This window comes from Arvicanthis niloticus, chromosome 16 (assembly GCF_011762505.2).
Source record: "Arvicanthis niloticus isolate mArvNil1 chromosome 16, mArvNil1.pat.X, whole genome shotgun sequence".
NCBI lineage: Eukaryota > Metazoa > Chordata > Mammalia > Rodentia > Muridae > Arvicanthis > Arvicanthis niloticus.
Window position 1 is genome coordinate 64,034,550 of NC_047673.1, and position 12,336 is coordinate 64,046,885.

The following is a 12,336-nucleotide window of genomic DNA, read 5'->3' on the forward strand; positions in this document are numbered from 1 at the left end:
GGAAACAATACTATGAATAAATATGCTGATAAAAAGATATTTAGAGAACAATTCAATTTGCTGTAAATTTGTTGCCTGTCTGTGGAATATGTTTCTCTAACTGGGCTGCCTTGCCTGGACTCAGTAGGAGAGGATGAGCCTAGCCCTATAGAGATTTGATATGCCAGGGTTAAGGGGCTACTGGGGTGAGCTCCACCCTCTCTGAGGAGGAGAGCAGGAGATAGAGCACTGTTTGAGGGACCAGAAGTGGGGACAGTGATTGGGGTGTAAAGATAATAATAATAATAATAATAATAATAATAATAATAATAATAATACAGAGAGATAAAGGCACCATAGGGGGAGATTCTCTGTAAAATTAATCATAACAATTGTTCATTTCTTCCTTTGAAATAACTTCCCACAACATTACTATTAATTAGTTGTCTCTTACTGAAGTATTGATTTCATGACAAAGGCATAAACCCTGGTAACAAGATGAAGAGAAGGCATCTGAGGAATAGAACTGGCGTGTTTCACTTCTCTTTGCCTAACTTCTTGCTCCAGAGGGATTCTGAGAGCTCATCATACCCACAGCTCCAGGGAACACCCAAAGAGGAGCCTCTGGGAAAGCAGCCTTTCTAGGATCATTTCATATAAGTAGACAGAGCTAGGAATTGTAGTTATGGAGATGCCACTGGTACTAATGCCACCAAATCGTCAGGTGATTGGTGAAGGTGGTAGAGTATAGGGAATTATGAGAAGGGAATTAGGCAGGAGCTTTGATTTTTGACCATTCCTAGTGAATGCTTTTAGGAAGAAAAACTTGAGCAGCATTGGTCTTGATGCCCATAAATTTTACAATCATTTCCCAATACCCTAGGGCAATCAGAACTCCTAACAATTTTAGAAACCAATGGCTGAATCTTGTTCCTCTTCTTCATTTTAGGGAACAGGAAGTTGGTTAAGTAAAAAATCCCCTAGTTCAGAGTGTACAGCTGGGGTGTGTTAGAGGAAGGGCATGCAGCCAGTTCAGGGTTGCTCAAAGTTTCTTTTCTGCCTGAGGATTCTGAGTCATGCTTTTCTTCTTTGAAAATTCATGTCATCTGTCTCTCATGAAGATCAACTTTTAGAAGGTACAGTATGAATGTTGGGTGAACAATTAGTAGATACTGTGGGCCTGGTAGTGAATAATCATAGGAGATCATGAGCCTGATAGTAAATAATTATTGCATATCATGGGCCTAGTAGTGAATAATCATTACATTTCATGAGCATAATATTTTAGGTATTAATCTTAGAGTGTCTGCATTATTATCATACATAGATCACCTAACCTTTCTCTATCAAAATAGTCAGTGAAGTGTAAGACTTCCTAAAAAAAAAAGGTCACTATAACTGTTTTTAGATATCAAGATTTCCTTTAGAACAGATCAACACTTTTAGTTATTTTATTATTGTAAACTAGATGCACAGAGTCCTCAACATAGAGGTCACAGGACAGATTACAGTAGAAAAGTTTAATTTCCTTTTATTAACAGTGGGATAGGGAAGAACTGGGTTGGTGTACTCTCAAGAATTCAGTAGTAGAATATACACAAGGATAAACCAGGAGTCTTTATTTCTAGTTCTAGCCCAGCCAGCTACTAACCTTGTAGCCAATCATTTCACCTTGAAGGGGATGGGAGAAGGCTCCTGTATCCCAACATAGGGATTTAATTGGATAATGTGCAAGCTCAGTCATGTGCTCACAATTGCTGTTCTTGGCTCTAGGAATATGTCATGAAGAGATGGAGGATCCAGAGGTAGTTACTCTTGGACCTTAACTCCCCATCCTCTTGGGAATCATGGATCATGTCAACTACACTTGGACCCAGACTTTCATCCTTGCTGGTTTCACTACCTCTGGCACTCTCAAACTTCTTGCCTTCCTGGGGACCCTGTGCATCTATCTCCTCACACTTGCAGGGAACTTGTTTATCATTGTCTTGGTTCAGGCAGATTCAGGGCTGTCCACTCCCATGTACTTCTTTATCAGTGTCCTCTCCTTCCTGGAACTCTGGTATGTCAGCACCACAGTGCCTACCTTGCTGCATACCCTGCTCCATGGACCTTCAACCATCCCATCAGCTGCATGTTTCATCCAGCTGTATGTCTTCCACTCCTTGGGCATGACTGAATGCTACCTGTTAGGTGTCATGGCACTGGACCACTACCTTGCTATCTGTCACCCACTGCACTACCATGCACTCATGAGCAGAATGGTACAGCTATGTCTTGTAGGTGCCACTTGGGTGGCTGGCTTTTCAGGTGCCCTGGTGCCTGTGGGTCTCACTGCCAGTTTACCATATTGCTTGAAAGAGATAGCCCATTACTTTTGTGACCTGGCACCACTAATGCAGTTGGCATGTATAGGCACAAGCTGGCATGCTCGGGTTCATGGGGCAGTGATTGGAGTGGCCACTGGATGCAATTTTGTCCTCATCTTGGGACTCTACAGGGGTATTCTGACAGCTGTTCTAAAGCTGCCTTCAGCTGCCAGTCGAGCCAAAGCCTTCTCCACATGTTCCTCCCATATGACAGTAGTTGCACTTTTCTATGGTTCTGCTTTTACTGTGTATGTAGGTTCCCCTCAGAGCAGACCTGAGGGCACTGACAAGCTTATTGCTTTAGTGTATGCCCTCCTGACTCCATTCCTCAACCCCATCATCTATTCCCTTCGCAACAAGGAGGTGAAGGAGGCAGTAAAGAGGGTCAGTGACAGGATCCAGACTTTGTTGAAGGACAACTAATTATCTCTTTTGATATTATCCACATTTGGGGTAAATGCAAAAATAAAATGGCTTGTTAATAATTTTGTAAAATCAAAATAAATGGCAATAAGAATACCATGGAGCTTAGCACTTGCTGTGTTGCACACACTCTCTTAGATAGATCATTCAGAGGCAGAACGGAATGAGGGAAAGTAATTTTTCTCTGAATGTTTTTCAACATAATAATGAGTAAATATCACAGCCAATTAAAAACTGGCATAGAAAAATGTTTGAATTGAATTTGAAACTTTGGTAATTATCTATGATTATCTATCTATCATCTATCTATCTATCTATCTATCTATCTATCAATCATCTATATATCTATCATCTATCTATCTATCTATCTATCTATCAATCATCTATATATCTATCTATAATCTATCTATCTATCTATCTATCCATTTATCTATCATCTATCTGACTGGTACATGGTCTGTGCCAAAGTTTTAGTTCTGTCTTTTTAGTTATCAGACTGTTCCTAAGTGGGTATCTGATGGCTCACAATTCACACATCTCTAAAATGTAGGGATAAAGTGAACGGCCATTGAAGCTGTAAAATAAAGAGGGCACCTGAAGCTAGCAGAAACCTCTGATTTCAAGACATGATCCCAACAGACAGTTTAAAAGATAGAAAACATGGGTGACAGAAACTATCCAGTAACAGTATATGTGGAGTTTCATGTGAGCTGAGAGCTCCAAACTGGTAGAGACCTGTAATCTTGACTCATCGTACAGAAACTAGCTCTGGATCACATAATACTCAGGGCACATGGCTGGAGTTTAGAACAGTGCATCTCGTTCTTAGGGTAGCAGAGCAGAGTGTATTATCTGAGATAGTCTAGGATCATGAAATCATTTATTCATAGGATGGATTTGAAACCATGTTTCACAGGCAGAGCAGAAAAAAAATCTCAGGCTTCACAGGAAAGGGAAATGCCACACAAATCTGCAATTTCAGGTCCCATTGTCTGCTCAATGCATAAGAATGCTGTTCCCTTTAACCTCTAAGCTTTAGAGATTTATGCATTCTCAGTCACCAGATACAGACCTAGAGATTGTCTGGTATTTGGAATGATGGAATTAAAACCTTGGCAGAGCCTAGGAACTGGGAGCAGTGTGTTAATTTTTTTCATTATTATATGTGTCCCACTACAAAATAAAAACATTTAGATTTTTTCTAATGCTCCTCACATCAGGATTGGTGATTATTAATTGTCTGTATATATTGGGTGTTTATGTGTGCGATATGTGGTGTGTGTGTGTGTTTGTTGTGTAACATTTGTGTTTGAGTGTGGCATGTGGTGTTTGTATATATGTATGGTGTATGATATATGTGTGGTGTGGTGTCTGTGGTGTGTGGTTATGGTGTATGAATTTAACAGAGCCTATATCCAAGCTAGGCTTGAGATATACTGCATACACCTGGCCGACCAACTATACTCCTTTAGTCTACATGAAGCTGAAACAAGAGATTTACAAGTGTATCTAGCTTGAAATATACTTTAAAAACCATCAGAATATTCATCCTTCTGACCGGTGACTGTTGTTCCAATATTTTTTTAAAAAATTAGAAGTATTACTGGAATTGCTGTCAAAAAGCAGATTCAACCCAGATGTCATCCAGATGGCAGGCTAGTCTTGATGGGGCTACCTCATCTATGTGTGAAAACTGAGTGGCTGGCAGGAATAGCTTCTCAAATTCCTTCTAGCTGAAGAAGTTTTGATTTTAGTATTGCGACACTTTCAAAAGTACAGTGTGAGGTATGATCCAGGCCCAGCAGAGCATGTTCTGTGTATCCCAAAAAGGGCAATGCATTGGTCAAATTCACTGTTCTTTTTTTTTCTACTTAATGAGAGAAAAATCAGCTTTATGACTTTACTTGTTCTTAAAATATATGTAACAGAATACTTTAAAATTGCAATGATTAGCCCCTTGCTTGGTCCTTTTGGCTGGGGCAGACACCTAGCTGGTTGGCCTCCATGAAGATACTATATCCTGAGTAATTCTAGAGGAACCACTCCACTCAGAGCAGTGGATATTTTTTAGCTGGTCTGCTCCCATGAAGACACCATATCCTGAGCCATCCTAGAGAAACCACTGCACTCAGAGCAGCAGGATTTCAGGATCCCAGAGGCAGTCTGAGTCCCAGGAGTTCTTCCACCCAGAAGCTCAGGATCAAAGAATCACAGAGACATCTGGACTCTGAGGAGTTCTGACACAACCAAGATAACTGGAAAAACAGGCTCCAGTCAGAGACAGTGAGTGTAGGTAGCACTAAAGTTAACCAGATGTCAAAAGCAAGCATAAGAACATAAGCAACAGAAACCAAAGTTACTTGGCATCATGAGAACCCAGTTCTCCCAAAATAGCAAGTCTTGGACACCCCATCACACCAGAAAAGCATGATTCAGAATTAAAATCACTTCTCATGATAATGATAGAGGACTTTAAAAAGGACACAAATAACTCCCTTAAAGAAGTACAGGAGAACACAGGTAAACAGGTAGAAACCCTTAAAGAGGAAACACAAAAATGCCTTAAAGAATTACAAGAAAACACAATCAAACAGATGAAGGAATTAAACAAAACCATTCAGGATCTAAAAATGGAAGGAAATACAATAAAGGAATCTCAAAGAGAGACTACCCTGGAGATAGAAAACCTAGGAAAGAGATCAGGAGTCATAGACACAAGTATCACCAACAGAACACAAGAGATAGAAGAGAGAATCTGATGTGCAGAAGATACCATGGAGAGCATTGACACAACTGTCAAAGAAAATGAAAATGCAAAAAGCCCCTAACCCAAAACATCCAAGAAATCCAGGACACAATGAGAAGAAGAAACCAAAGGATAATAAGTATAGACGAGAGTGAAGCTTCCCAAATTAAAGGGCCAGTAAATATCATAACAAAATTATAAAGGAAAACTTCCCTAACCTAAAGAAAGAGATATCCATGAACATACAAGAAGTCTACAGAACTCCAAATAGACTAGCTCAGAAAAGAAATTCCTCCTGTCACATAATAATCAAAACTTCAAATGCACAAAACAAAGAAAAATACTAAAAGCAGTAAGGGAAAAAGGTAAAGTAACATATAAAGGCAGACCTACAAGAATTACACCAGACTTCTCACCAGAGACTATAAAAGCCAAAAAATCCTAGGCTGATATTATACAGATCCTAAGAGAACACAAATGCCAGCCAGACTACTATACCTTACAAAACTCTCAATTACTGTAGATGGAGAAACCAAGATATTCTATGACAAAACCAAATTTACACAATATCTTTCCACAAATCGAGCACTTCAAAGGATAATTGATGGAAAATTCCAACACAAGGAGGAAAACTATAACCTAGAAAAAGCAAGAAAGTAATCTTCCAACAACCCCAAAAGAAGATAGCTACGCAAACATAATTCCAACTCTAATAACAAAATAATAGGAAGCAACAATCATTTTCATTAATATCTCTTAACATAAATAGACTCAATTCCCCAATAAAAGACATAGACTATAAGACTGGATACATAAACAGGACCCAGAATTTTGCTGCATACAGCAAATGTACCTCAGTGACAAAGACAGACACTACCTCAAAGTAAAAGGATGGAAAACAATCTTCCAAGCAAATGGTCCTAAGAACCAAGCTGGAGTAACCATTCTAATATCAAATAAAATCGACATTCAACCAGAAGTAATCAAAAAAGATAAGGAAGGACACTTCATACTCATCAAAGGAAAAATGTACTAAGATGAACTCTCAATTCTGAACATCTATGCTCCAAATGTAAGGGTACCCACATACATAAAAGAAACTTTACTAAAGCTCAAAGCACACATTGCACCTCATACAATAATAGTGAGGAATTTCAATACCCCACTCTCAGCAATGGACAGATCATGGAAACAGAGACACAATGAAATTAACAGAAGTTATGAACCAAATATATTTAACAGATATCTATAGAACATTTCATCCTAACACAAAAGAATATAACTTTTTCTCAGCACTTCATGGTACCTTCTCCAAAATAGACCATATAATTGATCACAAAACAGGCCTAAACAGATAGAAAAAGACTGAAATAATCCCTTGTATCCTATCAGATCACCACAGACTATGGCTGGTCTTTAATAATGACAAAAACAATGGAAAGTCCACATACATGTGGAAACTGAACAATGCTCTACTCAATGATAATGTGGTCAAGGAAAAAGATAAAGAAAAAAATTAAAGATTTTTAGAATTTAATGAAAATGAGGATATATCATATCAAAACTTGTGCGTCTCCATGAAAACAGTGCTAAGGGGAAAACACATAGCTCTCAGTGCCTACAAAAAGAAACTGGAGAGAGTACACAAACAACTTGACTGTACACATGAAAGCTCTAGAACAAAAAGAAGGACACATACCCAAGAGGAGTAGACAGCAGAAATAATCAAATTCAGGGCTGCAATAAACCAAGTAGAAACAAAAAGAACTATACAAAATATCAACAGAACCAGGAACTGGTTCCTTGACAAAATCAACAAGATAGATAAACCCTTAGCTACACTAACCAGAGGGCACAGAAACAATATCCAAATTAATAAAATCAGAACTGAAAATGGAAACATAACAACAGAAACTAAGAAATTTTTAAAAAATCATCAGTTCCTACTACAAAAGCCTACATTCAACAAAACTGGAAAATTTGAATGAAATGGACAATTTTCTAGACAGATATCAGGTAACAAATTTAAATCAGGAACAAATAAATCTTCTAAATAGCCCAAAGACCTGGCAGCAGTCATTAACAGTCTCCCCACCAAAAAAAAAGCCCAGGACCAGATGGTATTAGTGTAGATTTCTATCAGATCTTCCAATAAGATCTAATATCAATTCTCTTCAAAGTATTCCACATAATAGAAATAGAAGGAACATTACCCAATTTGTTCTATGAAGCCACAATTACACTCATACCTAAACAACAGAAAGACAGAAAAAAAGAAAAAAAACTTCAGACCAATCTCCTTATGAATATCAATGCAAAAATACTCAATAAAATCCTTGCAAACTGAATCCAAAAATACATCAAAACAATCATCCATCATGATCAGGTAGGCTTTATCCCAGGAATGCAGGGATGGTTCAATATTCTGAAATCTATCAACGTAATGCACTATATAAACAAATTCAAACAAACAAGCAAACAAACAAACAAACAAAAAACCCACACGATCATCTCACTAGATGCTGAGAAAGCATTTGATAAAGTTCAACATCCCTTCATGGTAAAAGTCTTGGAAAGATCAGGAATTCAAGGTCCATACCTAAACACAGTAAAAGCAACATACAGCAAGCCAGTAGCCAACATCAAACTAAATGGAGAGAAACTTGTAGCAATCCCACTAAAATTAGGGACTAGACAAGGCTACCCACTCTCTCCCTACCTATTAAATATAGTACTGGAAGTCCTAGCCACAGCAATTAAACAAGAAAAGGAAGTCAAAGGGATACAAATAGGAAAGGAAGAAGTCAAAATTTCACTATTTGCAGATGATATGATAGTATACTTAAGTGACCCTAAAACTTCCACCAGAGAACTCCTAAACCTGATAAACAACTTTAGCATCATGGCTGGATATAAAATCAACTCAAACAAATCAGTAGCCTTCCTATACTGGAAGGATAAGCAGGCTGAGAAAGAAATTAGGAAAATGACACCCTTCACAAAAGTCACAAATAAAATTCCTTGGTGTAAATCTTGGTGTAAATCTTTTTTTTTTTTTTTTTTTTTTTTTTTTTTTTTTTTTTTTTTTTTTTTTTTTGGTTTTTTCGAGACAGGGTTTCTCTGTATAGCCTTGGCTGTCCTGGAACTTACTCTGTAGACGAGGCTGGTCTTGAACTCAGAAATCTGCCTGCCTCTGCCTCCCAAGTGCTGGGATTAAGGATTGCACCACCACTGCCCGGCCCTTGGTGTAAATCTAACCAAGCAAGTGAAAGATCTGTATGATAAGAACTTCAAGTCTCTGAAGAAAGAAATCAAAGAAGATCCCAGAAGATGGAAAGATCTCCCATGCTCGTGGATTGGCAAGATTAATATAATAAAAATGACCATCTTGCTGAGAGCAATCTACAGATTCAATGCAATCCCCATAAAAATTCCAAGTCAATTCTTCATAGTGTTAGAAAGAGTAATTTGCAAATTAATTTGAAATAACAAACAACCCAGGATATCGAGAACTATTCTCAACAATAAAAGAACTCCTGGGGGAATCACCATCCTTGACCTCAAACTGTAGTACAAAGCAGTAGTGATAAAAACTGCATGGTATTGGTACATAGACAGGCAGTAAGATCAATGAAATAGAGTTGAAGACACAGAAACGAACCCACACACCTCTGGTCACTTGATCTTTTACAAAGGAGCTAAAACTGTCCAGTGGAAAAAGGACAGCATTTTCAACAAATGGTGCTGGTTCAACTGGAGGTCAGCATGTAAAAGAATGCAAATTGATCCATTTGTATCTCCTTGTACATAGCTCAAGTCCAAGTGGATAAAGAACCTTCACATAAAACCAGATACATTGAAATTATTAGAAGAGAAGGTGGGGAAGACCCTCAAATACCTGGGCACATGGGAAAAGTTCCTGAGCAGAACACCAATGGCTTATGCTCTAAGATCAAGAATTGACAAATGGGACCTCATAAAGTTGCAAAGCTTCTGTAAGGCAAAGGATACTATCAATAGGACAAAGTGGCAACCAACGGATTGGGAAAAGATCATTACCAACCCTACACCCAATAGAGGGCTAATATCCAATATATAGAAAGAATTCAAGAAATTAGACACCAGACAATCAAATAACCTCATTAAAAATGGGGTACAAAGCTAAACAAAGAATTTTCAACTGGGGATACTCTAATGGCCAAGAAGCACCTAAAGAAATGTTCAATATCCTTAGTCATTAGGGAAATACAAATTAAAACAACCCTGAGTTTCTACCTCATACGTGTCAGAATGGCTAAGATCAAATACTCAAGTGATAGAAGATGCTGGTGAGGATGTGGAGAAAGAGGAACACTCCTCCATTGTTTGTGGGATTGCAGGCTGGTACAACCACTCTGGAAATCAGTCTGGCTGTTCCTCAGAAAATTTGACATAGCATTACCTGAGGACCCAGGTATACCACTCCTGAGCATATACCCAGAAGATGCCCCAACATACAACAAGGACATATGCTCCACTATGTTCATAACAGCCTTATTTATAATAGCCAGAAGCTGGAAAGAACCCAGATGTCCTTCAACAGTGGAATGGGTACAGAAAATGTGGTTTATTTACACAATGGAATATTACTCAGCTATTAAAATCAATGAACTTGAGAAATTCTTAGGCAAATGGTTGGAACTAGAAATTATCATCCTGAGAGAGGTAACCTAATCACAAAAGAACACACATGGTATGCACTCACTGATAATTGAATATTAGTCCAAATGCTCACAATACCCAAGATACAACTCACAGACCACATGAAACTCATAAAGATGGAACACTAAGTGTGGGTGCTTTGGTCCTTCTTAGAAGGAGCAACAAAATACTCATGAGATCATATATGGAGACAAAATGTGGAACAGAAACTGAAGGAATGGTTGTCCAGAGACTGTTCCACCTGGGTATCCATACCTTAAGTATTCACCAAAGACAGACACTGATGTGGATCCCAGGAAGTGCATGCTGACAGGAGTCTGATATAGCTGTCTCCTTAGATGTCTGCAAGAGCCTGATATATTCAGAGGTGAATGCTCACAGCTAACCATTGAACTGATCATGGGGTTCCCAATGGAGGAGTGAGAGAGAAGACCGAAGGAGCTGAAAGGTTTTGTGCTCAGGGAAAGTGTGGGGAGCCAACAGAAAGCGGGTATCATCCTTGCAGCCATCTTGAGCCATATACCCTGATAAGAGACTTCATTACATCAGCCTACAACAGCTGAGCACACTCTGATAACATCTTGCTTTAGATACGCAGGATTTTCCCTTGGGTGTGTGAGACTTATAGGAGTGTGACTTAAGGGTGTGACTTAGAGATCAGATTTAGAGACAAGACCTAAGGGCATGATCAAAGGTATAACTTAGAGGCATGGCTTAGAAGTGAGACATATAAAAGGTGAGAGGCAGACAGAGGAGTTCAGAACAATTTGGAGTAACAGAGAATAAGACACTTCAGAGAGTGCACCTTGGAGTAGGAATTAGGCATTGAGGAAGAAGACACTTGGACTAGAGAACTTGGAAGAAGAATTATTAGACATTAGCCACTTAGCACTTGGAGAAAGACTTGGAACTTGGAGGCACTACGGACTAGGAACTAGGGACTAGGAACTCAAGACTTGGGACTTGGACTAGGAAGAGAGACTGAAGAATAAACGGGATTGAATCACACTCTGTCTGGTCTCCATTCCTCGTGTCCAACCTCACTCTCTCTCTCTTGATGAACCCTGACCTGCAGTCCAGAGCAGCTTGGGGCAGTGTGGGCTTCAACAACTTAGCCCCCAAGGCTTTTGACAGTGTGGGTCCCAACATTGACAGAACAGTCCAAGACATTTTGGCCCCCAAACATGGGGTAGTGCAGTTCTCAACATTTCTGGCCCCCAAGTGTGGGGCAGCTCGGGCCGCAACAGGAAAGAGCAACAATACCAACCCACCAGAGCTCCCAGGGTCTAAACCACCCTGTGAGCACATAGGAAGGGATCCATGGCTCCAGCTGTATATGTCAGGGAGGATGGCATTGCTGGGCATAGGTGGGAGAGGAAGTCCTTGGTCCAGTGAAGGTTGGATGCCCCAGTGTGGGGGAATTTGTGGGTGGGGAGGTGGGAGTGGGAGGGTGGGTGGGGGCACATACTCATAGAATCAGGAGAAGGGAGGGTAGGATTGGGGATTCCTGGGTGGGGGGGGGGATGGGAAAAGTGGATCACATCTGAAATGTAAATAAAATATCCAATAAAATTGCAATGATTAATGAATGTTCAGTAACCAAGTAGACCTTATTACTGCACAATGGTAATTAGAAAAGAGGTTGGAGATTCCCTTCATGTGTTCAAACCTTAATTTTAATATTTAGTTGCTTTGTGAGCTTAAGCAATGTATTTGAAAATCTTTGTGCCTCAATTCTCTCAATCTGTTAACTGGGTACATTAATATGATCTTAGGAACTGCATATGTAGTGATTACTATCTACCATTTCCCACATTCATTTCTGCAGTAGGGATTTGTTTATTGGATAATGCATAGGTTTACAAGTATCTCACATTGTAGGGTGTTATGCAGCATAATTAAGGCATTCCAATAAAGCATCTCTTTTTCAACTAAGCTTCCAAAATTCTCCTTATATGACTAGAGGATTCATACATGTTCATTATGCTGGCTATTTTGGAGGGCTCTAATTTATTTTCTGTTTATGCATCTAACTTATATATGTACTAATTTTGATTTGAAGGAAAGTGTTCTCTGCATTGTCAGCATTAAAGAACTTCTAGGAGTTGTTTGTCTCGG

At 39.1% G+C, this 12,336-nt stretch overlaps 1 protein-coding gene across 1 annotated transcript; it reads left to right on the forward strand.

Moving 5' to 3' along the window:
- Positions 1-680: 680 nt before the first annotated feature.
- Positions 681-3,937, forward strand: LOC117722016 (olfactory receptor 6N1-like). Its single transcript, XM_034520948.2, has 2 exons — positions 681-1,115; positions 1,753-3,937. The coding sequence occupies exon 2, from the start codon at positions 1,827-1,829 to the stop codon at positions 2,769-2,771; it is 945 nt and encodes a 314-aa protein (XP_034376839.1). The 5' UTR covers positions 681-1,115; positions 1,753-1,826; the 3' UTR covers positions 2,772-3,937.
- The last annotated feature ends 8,399 nt before the right edge of the window (positions 3,938-12,336 follow it).